The 9,980-nt window shown below is 41.2% G+C and overlaps 1 protein-coding gene across 1 annotated transcript; it reads right to left on the bottom strand.

The window, feature by feature from the left end:
* Positions 1-1,835: 1,835 nt before the first annotated feature.
* On the bottom strand, positions 1,836-3,428 carry LOC116029642 (FK506-binding nuclear protein-like). Its single transcript, XM_031271688.1, has 3 exons — positions 2,870-3,428; positions 2,123-2,542; positions 1,836-1,969 (listed from the first exon to the last, which is right to left on the bottom strand). The coding sequence occupies exons 1-3, from the start codon at positions 3,426-3,428 to the stop codon at positions 1,836-1,838; spliced, it is 1,113 nt and encodes a 370-aa protein (XP_031127548.1).
* Between the last annotated feature and the right edge of the window lie 6,552 nt (positions 3,429-9,980).

Here is a 9,980-nt window from a genome sequence, read left to right as displayed (position 1 = left end):
AAACCTACAACAACAAGGCTGCCGGGCTTAGTGATCAAAGGAGCTTGTTGTAACGAAGTTTGTACTATTGCGGGGAATATAGTGCAAACCTTCACGAGTTGTGAAGAAGAGTGGAGTAGGCTTAGTTAACAACCGAACCACTATAAAATCTCTCTCTCTTTATCTCTTTATATTCACGCACTGCATTGCATATAGCATCTCATTCACCGTAACACCTTTTATAAGAAAAACCTAAGTGCAAAGTGAAACTAAAATTTGATACAACCTTTCCGCTGCGATACAACTCTTTGCAAAAAGTTTTCAAAACCCCTTGTGAGTCTATTCAACCCCCCCCCCCTTCTAGACTCACACTATAACCACCGGGACCAACAGCAAATAATTTAAATCAAATAATTTTCGAAACCAAAAATTTATCCCATACTGAAACTTAAAATTGGGCCAGGTTTGGTACACCGCGAAATTTAGCGATGTTACGATCAAAATAAATTTTCGCTGCTATGGGCTAATTTAATTAAATAGGAAATTCAAGAATAATAGTATGGTGTCTAATAACCCATTTCCTAGGGCTATCGGGTCCGAACACCAGCTCCTAAAAATTTTACGGTTCGTGACCGGTACGTACGATCGCAGCTTATTGGAATTAGTGAGGGGTTACATCTACACTTTTTCGAAGACGGTGCAATGGTTGTCCCAACGTCCTAGCAAGATGGCTTTCCAAATTTTTTTTCTCACAAGGTGGCCTCATTGGGCTCTTTTGTATTTAGTTCAAGCATTTTTTTCTTCACATCCCCTCAAACCAACTTCAATAAAATAAAAAGCTCACTTTTGCCCCATGTCAACCAAAAATCTTTGTTCATTTCCAGGCTTAGCGTATTATCTTTCTAGCATTGGCAAGTGCACACTCCCACTTCGAGGGATCATTGACTATGGTCCAAACAAAATAGAGGATGAATTATCATGCAAGCACACAATATAATCAATTTTCAAAAGTGCAAAAGAGTTCATATCAAGGGATATTCAACATTGAACAAGTGCAAAAGAGTTCATATCAAGGGATATTCAACATTGAACTCAATTATTCCTTTTCATATCAAGGGATATTCAACATTGAACTCAATTATTCCTTCATAGCAACACATATATTCAACATTGAACTCAATTATTCCTTCATAGCAACACATTTATTCAACATTGAACTCAATTATTCCTTCATAGCAACACATTTCTTCAACATTGAACTCAATTATTCCTTCATAGCAACACATTTCTAAGATAGATTAAACAAAACATTAATTTCAACACCACACAAGATTCTATACTAAGATCATATACTTAATCACATTTAAGCACAAAGTGCTTCCTTTTCCACACTTTAGAATTGAACATCGTCCTCGATGTTCGCTCTATGCACACGATGGGAAAGAGATAAGGTCATTCGCCTACGCCTTTTCCACACTTTAGAAGTGGGCTATGGGCTAGGAGGATCACAACATTGCTTTTATGAAAGACTTTTAACATCATACACTATAATGCCAAATAACCCCGGGTTTCCACACTTAAGAAATGAAGCACAAATGCAAAATAACAAAAGACAAGGGAGATAAAGAGACTCCCTCGTTGCTTCTCTTCAAGCACATTGCATTTAATCATCCTCTTAGCTTTGAGCCATTTATCAATTTTCCTACACCATCAACAACACATTGCAATACTACAAACCATATTAGAGAATTTAACTTCCATCAATGCAAAACTTATTGAAAGCAAAAGTAAACAACAAAAACAGAATGCATAAAAATGTAAGATAACCTCGGGTTGCCTCCCGAGAAGCGCTCCGTTTAACGTCCGTAGCCCGACGCAGCGTTCAAGCCCTCATTCCGACATACTTGGACGGGGACAAGTCCTTTTGCCCCATCCACTCTTTCTTTAAGATACGCCCTCAAATGCCGGGCATTGATAAACTCCTTTAACTCTATACATAGCATACTCTCTTCCAAAGGTTGGCAACTATCCATGTCCATGAGTATGCTATTATCTTCCTACTTACCTCTTTTTTCATTTTTCTTCTTTTCACCAAACTCCTTTTCATCATTTCTCACTTTCTCCTCAACTTCCTCCCTAACACTCTCATCTCTTGTCTTTTTCTTGTCCTCAACCTCTTCTTTTACATTCTCATTTTCAACCCCTTCTACCATTATTTCTTGTTTCTCATTCTCCCTCTCTTCTTTCTCAATCTTCTCCTTTCCTTCAACAGTCTCTTTCTCCATAAGCATACTCTCCTTCTCTTCTTCTTTTTCACTACTCAAGAAAACATCCCGTCCACATCCATCCTTTTCCTCCTCAACTTCTCCAAGAAATTCATGAATATACAAAGCATCGTCAACACAATTATCAAGAAAATTCACAATCTCGACATCATTTAAATCACTCAAGCTAGCATCAACATTGACATCATCATCATCGCATATCTCATGCAAATCATTAGTAAGCTCATTTGACAAAGATTCATCACCAAAAGTAAAAGACTCAAGAACATTATTATCATCTAAAGAAACGAAAGAATTGTTTTCACAAGTATCAAAACAATTTTCATCATCATCATCGGAGGAGTCAAATGAATCACTATCATTAAAAACACAAGGGTTGAAAAGATTGACCTCATTATCAACATCTTCAATTATGCAATTATTTTCACTAGTCATATCTACCACGTTTTCAACTCCATCATCAACACAATCAATATTAGCATTATCAAAATGAATAGGTACACCAATATCATCACAATCATCATTCTCATCACACATGTCGGCCCAAGATTTAGAAATTTTATCATCAAGAGTAGTGCTACCACTAATAGGGTCAAGTGTCTTACCACATGCAAGCTCAATAGTGTCACCACACAGCTTTTCCTCTTCCCACACTATCTCCACATCATCATCACTCTCTTCTTGTACTTGTACCCTTATTTGATTTTCCCTCTCATGGATTAAGTTTTCCTCAAGCACGGGGGCTTCTTCTTCACTCCTTTTCTTTGTTACACTATTCTCTTTGTCCTTGTCATCTTCAAGAACTTCTTCAACTACCTCCTCTTCGACGGGACTCTTGGAGTTAGTGCTTTTCTTCAAGGTCGGCTCCGGGAGTTCCTTGCCACTCTGAAGGGTCACGGCTTGCACCCTCTCCCTGGGGTTATTCACCGTGGTGCTCGGAAGTGCCCCTTGCGGTCTCTCGGCCAATGCCTTGGAGTTTTGGGTAACTTGTGTCTCCAAGTGTCTCAAGGAGGCATGATTTTCTTGTCTCAAGTTAGAGACATCTTGCCTTATTGTGGCCATCTCTTGCCTGAAGTCTTGCTTCCACTCTTGCCTCATCTCATCTTTCATATTGGCCATGCCTTGCTTTAATTCTTCCATCATTGCCAATATCTTGTTCTCCATGTCTTCCGCTGCATCATGTACTCCTCATTCTCATAGTGGGTGGAGTAGTATGGATAGTCTTGATGATCTTGGGATATGTATTCCTTATAGTCTCCTTCATGTTGATTTTGATAGCGAGCCCAAGGTGGTGGTGGACTTCTTGGTTGATATTGTGCTCTAAAGTCTTCATTATCTTCATAACCATAGGGATTAGAAAATTGATCATTATAGCTTCCCCTTGGTTACCTATATCCTCCTAGGTCCTCATAGTAATTCTCTTGTTGATATCTTGCTTGAGAATACATTATAGAGGATCAACCTATCAACACAAAGACAAGAGAGTGTTTTGCAACTAGAAGTAGTTGCAAGTGAGAGTAGTAGCAATTGAAATGACAAAAAGATTAAAACGTAAACAAAGTAAATTGCAAAAATAGAAAGTAAATGGGGGGTTAGACTCTCTAACTTGAACACTTGCTCATGTTAATCCAAAGGCACTTACTACTCAAAAACCGATGCCATCCCCGGCAACGGCGCCATTTGATGAATGTAGTTTTCGCGGTGGATGGAAAGATGTAGGTGTTTAAAACAGGAAGAAGTTCCCGAGTATCGTTCTCAGAGGATGGCAAGGAGGGAATTTGAGCGGTAAGGGGATTAAGCACAAGAGTGTTTAGTGTTTGAAAGCTAACCCAAACATAGTAAGAAATGCGCATGAAACATCATGAAAATAAGGAACAAAACGTTGGAAACAATCAATTGGAAAGGAGGATTTGGATCTTGCAACTCATATAGGTATCCTTGATTTCCTAAGATATTAGGCTAGCAACACTTAGATAATGAAAATGAGGCAAGACAACTATGCCAACGCCACTCTCGTGGTCATTGGCCTATCATCTAGTCCATAGTCCCATTCTCATGGCAACTAGGCTAGGTGAGGCAATTTATCGAACACATGGTGTGCTAATTGCCTTCCACTCTCCCTTTTCTCAAAGGTGAGAGGGAAATGTGGTTGGCTAAGCTAAGGAGTAACCATACTCTCGTAGGTGAGACTCTTTCTCCAAACACCTCTCATATAGGTTGATCACCCCTACACAAGAGTCAAAGTGGATCACCACTCACACAATCAAACTCATAATCAAGCAATTGCAAAACCTAATTGATCTATTCAAAGCTCAAGAATATCCATACAAAATGCTCAATCCAAATCCACAAAGATCTACCTAATCATACTTGGAATTGAAATAGCAAAAGGTAAAAGTAATGACAAGAAATTAAAATGAAGACTTAGCTTGAAATTGAACTTTGAACTTGAACTTGAATGTTGATCACAATCTTGCATCAATGGAATCCTTCTCTAATCCTAATCTAAACCTAAGAATTGCAATGTGGAGTGAATTGAGAGAGTTCTCTCTAGGCTAATCCTAGAGAGAGAAAGTCTAGGGTGTGGAATGGTGGATGAATTAAGAGATCCGGAATGAATAACCAGAAGAAAACTTGGCTTTTTAACCCAAAATCGCGCCCAGAATGGTCTGGCCGAACCGGTGGACGCGGGCCTGACGCNAGCCGGCTCGAAGGCCTCCTCCTCATCCTCTAACACCATGTCTGCCCATCTAGCAGTGACTCCCGCCACTCCCTCGGACGTCGTTGCAGTAGCCATGCAGAATAATCGACCAAGAAAGCCAGAGAAACAACCGGAACCACCGGAAGGAAACAAGAGAACGGCGTAAAACCTAGAAGAAACCCTAGGAAAAAGGCAAAACCCTAGACAAAGCTAGAGAGGAATATGTGTCTGTTACACATGATCTTGTATACATATTATATATAATAACATATATATGTTTTTTTTTTCTTTACTTACATATGTACGTGTGTTGTATAATATATATATATATATATATATTATATTATATTATATATAATAACATATATATGTTTTTTTTTCTTTACTTACATATGTACGTGTGTTGTATAATATATTATACAACACACGTACATATGTAAGTAAAGAAAAAAAAACATATATATGTTATTATATATAATATAATATAATATATATATATATATATATATTATACAACACACGTACATATGTAAGTAAAGAAAAAAAAAACATATATATGTTATTATATATAATATGTATACAAGATCATGTGTAACAGACACATATTCCTCTCTAGCTTTGTCTAGGGTTTTGCCTTTTTCCTAGGGTTTCTTCTAGGTTTTACGCCGTTCTCTTGTTTCCTTCCGGTGGTTCCGGTTGTTTCTCTGGCTTTCTTGGTCGATTATTCTGCATGGCTACTGCAACGACGTCCGAGGGGGTGGCGGGAGTCACTGCTAGATGGGCAGACATGGTGTTAGAGGATGAGGAGGAGGCCTTCGAGCCGGCTGCAGTGGATGTGGTAGCGGCCGGGGAGGGTGTCGTTGAGACTTGGCCTCTTGTGGGTCGGTTCTTGACTTCAAAACTTGTGAAGTTGGAATATATGAGACAGGTTATGGCGTCTGTCTGGAAGCCTGTCAAGGGCGTTCAAGTTACGGAGCTTCAACCTAATCTCTTCATGTTCGTTTTCTTTCACGCTTCGGATATGCATTACGTCATTGACGAGGGGCCTTGGTCTTTTGAGAATTGTACGCTGGTTTGTCGCCAAGTGAAAGATGGGGTGCTGCCGGTCGATGTGCCTCTCGATTCAATTGATATGTGGGTTCAGCTCCACGACCTCCCCTTTGGGTACACGTCTGCGACAATCCAAGAACAGATTGAGAATTATCTGGGGTCTTTCGTGCGGGGGGATGACCGGTTCGCCGGGGCACCATGGCTGGACTTCTATCGCATTCGGGTGTCAATGCCGGTGCATAAGCCTATCAAACGTAGAATGAAGCTAATGAAGCGGGACAAGACGTGGTGTTGGGTCTCGTTTAAGTATGAACGTCTGCATGGTTTCTGTTTTTTCTGCGGCATGTTGGGCCACACACATAAGTTCTGTTTGAAGGCAAGGGAGGCGAGTGTTCCAGTGGAGCAGTATCCTTTTGGGGCGGAGTTACGGGCTGGGATGCGGCGGGGGCCTCGGGCTGTTGGAGAGAGTTGGTTGGTGCCGGTTGGGGGTGCACCACGTTCGGAAGAGGAGGGTAATTCTGCTGGCAGTGGGCACAGTGGTGGTGTAGCTGCTATGGCTACGGTTGATCAAAGGGATGTGGATGATGGGGTGGTGGCGGTGACGAAGCGTCGCCGAGAGGCTCAAGTCACGGGGTTCGAAGGTGGGGCAGTGGTGGGAATGATGTTGTCATGACAGAGGTTCCAAAAAACTTGCTTGCGGCGGGTACTGGTTCCCAGTCCCGCCCTTCCCAATGAGTAAACTTTGTTGGAACTGTCGTGGTCTGGGCAATCCACGCACAGTTCGTGAAATTTTGGCTCTAGAAGCTAAAACGAAGCCCATGTTTATTTTTCTCATGGAAACAAAAGTTCGTAGGGATCATGCTGAACGTCTGAAATATAAGCTAAAGTTTGATGGTTTGTTTTATGTGGACGGTGGTGGTTTGGGTGGTGGTTTAGCATTGTTTTGGAGGGACCGTAATGTTGCAAAATTGATCAGTTATTCCATTAATCATATTGATATCGAAGTCCTTTTGCCCGGAAGTGCCCCTTGGAGGCTTACATGTTATTATGGTTTTCCTGAGAGAAACAGGAGACAACAGTCTTGGGACCTACTCCGTTCTCTTCATAACAAATCTGAGCTCCCGTGGCTTGTGGCGGGTGATTTTAATGATATAATGTCCCAAGATGAGAAACGTGGTAGGCACCCTCATCCAACATCTCTTATGGAAGGTTTTTCTCAGGCTTTAGAGGACTGTGGCCTCTTTGATTTAGGAATGAATGGTCGAAGATTCACGTGGGAAAAAGGAAGGGGTACGTCGACCTGGGTTGAGGAGCGTTTGGACAGAGCCGTGGCTGGAGCTGATTGGTGTCACATTTTTTGCCAGACTATTGTTCAAAACATGGATGTCATTTCATCAGATCATAATGCTATATTTGTTGATATTGATGGTCCTCGAGTTACTAGGAAGAGACGCAGATTTATGTTCGAAAATGCGTGGTTAAGAGAAACTGGTTGTAAAGAGGTGGTGATAAATTCTTGGAATAGCTCGATGGGAGAGGTTTTACTGCCTCGGCTGGAGGCATGCAGCTTTGCATTAAAAGCTTGGGGTGGTGACTATGGAAAGCAGTTGGGCAAGGAGATTGAAAATATTAAAGCAAGGCTGCATATTTTGAGAGAATGCCGAAATAATGCTTCTCTTGCTGAGTTTCGAAGACTAGACAGTCGACTATCCCAATTATATGATCAGCAGAACACCTATTGGCGCCAACGAGCCAAACAACACTGGTTGTTGCATGGTGACCGAAATACAAAATTCTTTCTTTCCCATGCCACGGAAAGGAGGCGGAAGAATAATATTGCTAAGCTTCAAAACTCGATCGGTCAATGGTGCGAAGGTAATGATCTTCTGGGTTTGGCTGTTAGTTATTTCTCAGATATCTTTACTTCCAGGGGTATGTTTCTTGGTTCATCTCTTGATGGTTTAGCCCCGAGGGTGTCAGCAGCAGATAATGAGAGACTTTTACAACCTTTCACGAAGGAAGATGTAAAGGATGCCCTCTTCTCGATGGCTCCAGATAAATCCCCCGGTCCCGATGGTTTCAGTCCAGCTTTTTATCAATTTTTTTGGAGCGAGATTGGTGATGATGTGGCGGGTTTTATTTTGGAGTGTATAAATTCAGGGGAGTTCCCAGTTGGTATGAATGATGCCTATATCACTTTAGTGCCAAAGAAGTCTATGCCTACTGTTATGGGTGATTTAAGGCCGATAGCATTATGTAATGTTTTGTATAAAATTCTTTCTAAAATGCTAGCCAACCGGTTGAAGTTTGTTTTAGAAGGTATTATTTCGGCAACTCAAAGTGCTTTTATCCCAGGCCGTCTAATTACAGATAATGTTCTAGTCGCTTCAGAGGTGATCCATTATCTAAATCGTAAGCGCGAGGGTATCACTGGCTGGTGTGCTCTCAAGCTAGACATGGCGAAGGCGTATGATAAAATGGAATGGGGTTTTCTTGAACAAATTATGCTTTCTTTGGGATTTGATCATAGGTGGATTCGGCTGCTCTTACTTTGTGTAACAACGGTGCGGTATAAAGTGACTGTCAATGGTAGCCTCACGGATTTTATTCTACCAACCCGTGGTTTGAGGCAAGGTGATCCATTGTCACCATATTTGTTCATTTTATGTGCTGAGGGCCTCTCTCATTTGATTTCAAAGGCGGTGCACAGTAAACGGGTTTCTCCGTGTGTGGTTGCTAGGGGAGCTCCATGCATATCGCACTTATTTTTTGCCGACGATAGCCTCCTGTTTTTTAAGGCATCATCCGCAGAGGCGATGACATTGAAGCAGTGTCTATTAGATTACGAGCGCATGTCTGGACAAACAATTAATTTCAGCAAGTCTTCCATTTTATTTAGCCGAAATACAGATGAAGCTACCAAACATACTGTTTCTGGAATTTTCAATATCTGCCAAGTTGCTTCTTTCGAGTCCTATTTGGGACTTCCCTTGGGCATTGGTCGAAATAAGAGAGAAGTATTTTCTTTTATAGAAGCAAAGCTGAGGCAACATCTTAGTGGTTGGCGAAAAAGAATATTATCACGTGCCGGAAAGGAGATTTTAATTAAAAGTGTTGCACAAGCCTTACGAACATATACCATGAGTTTATATTATTTGTCCAGCACTTTATGTCAACATCTTGAGAGGCTGATGAATAAATACTGGTGGGAATCCGGCAGCAGTGGGGGTGGAGGTGTGAGGTGGATGTCATGGAATAAACTATGTGTTCCAAAATCAGCTGGAGGCATGGGTTTCAAGGATCTTCATCGTTTTAATGTGGCTCTTTTGGCAAAACAGGGCTGGCGCATGTTGACAAATCCTTCGTCTATGGCAGCTTTATTATTTAAAGCTAGGTATTTCCCCCGTTGTGACTTTCTTAATGCCTCGATTGGAGCCAACCCCAGCTATTGTTGGAGATCTATACTTGCAGGTCAGGATATCCTTCGTCAAGGTTGTTATAAGCGTATTGGGAACGGCGCCACAACTGATATTTGGGGTCAGCCTTGGTTACCCGATGAAGTTAACCCATACATTTTAACTCCTAGGCCTACTGATCAAAGGGATTTGAAAGTTAGTTATTTGATTGATCCTGTGTCAAAGGAATGGGATTCAGATAAGTTATTATCCATGTTCCAGGTTCGAGATGTGGAGCTGATTAGAACTATTCCAGTTGCGGCTAATTTTGCAGATGTTTGGTGTTGGAGAGGGGGGATAAGAGGTATTTACACAGTAAAGTGTGGTTATAGACTCTCTAATATGCAGATGGATCAGAACCTCTTGGTTAATCAAGGATGGAAGTTGTTATGGAAGTTAAAAGTCCCTCCAAATGTGAGAAACTTTCTCTGGAGGTGTGCATGCATGGTTCTGCCTACATTTACTACCCTTGTAAGTAGACATATTGATGTTCAACTTGAATGCCCACTG

Source organism: Ipomoea triloba, chromosome 9 (assembly GCF_003576645.1).
Source record: "Ipomoea triloba cultivar NCNSP0323 chromosome 9, ASM357664v1".
NCBI lineage: Eukaryota > Viridiplantae > Streptophyta > Magnoliopsida > Solanales > Convolvulaceae > Ipomoea > Ipomoea triloba.
This window is presented reverse-complemented; position numbering and strand designations above follow the sequence as displayed.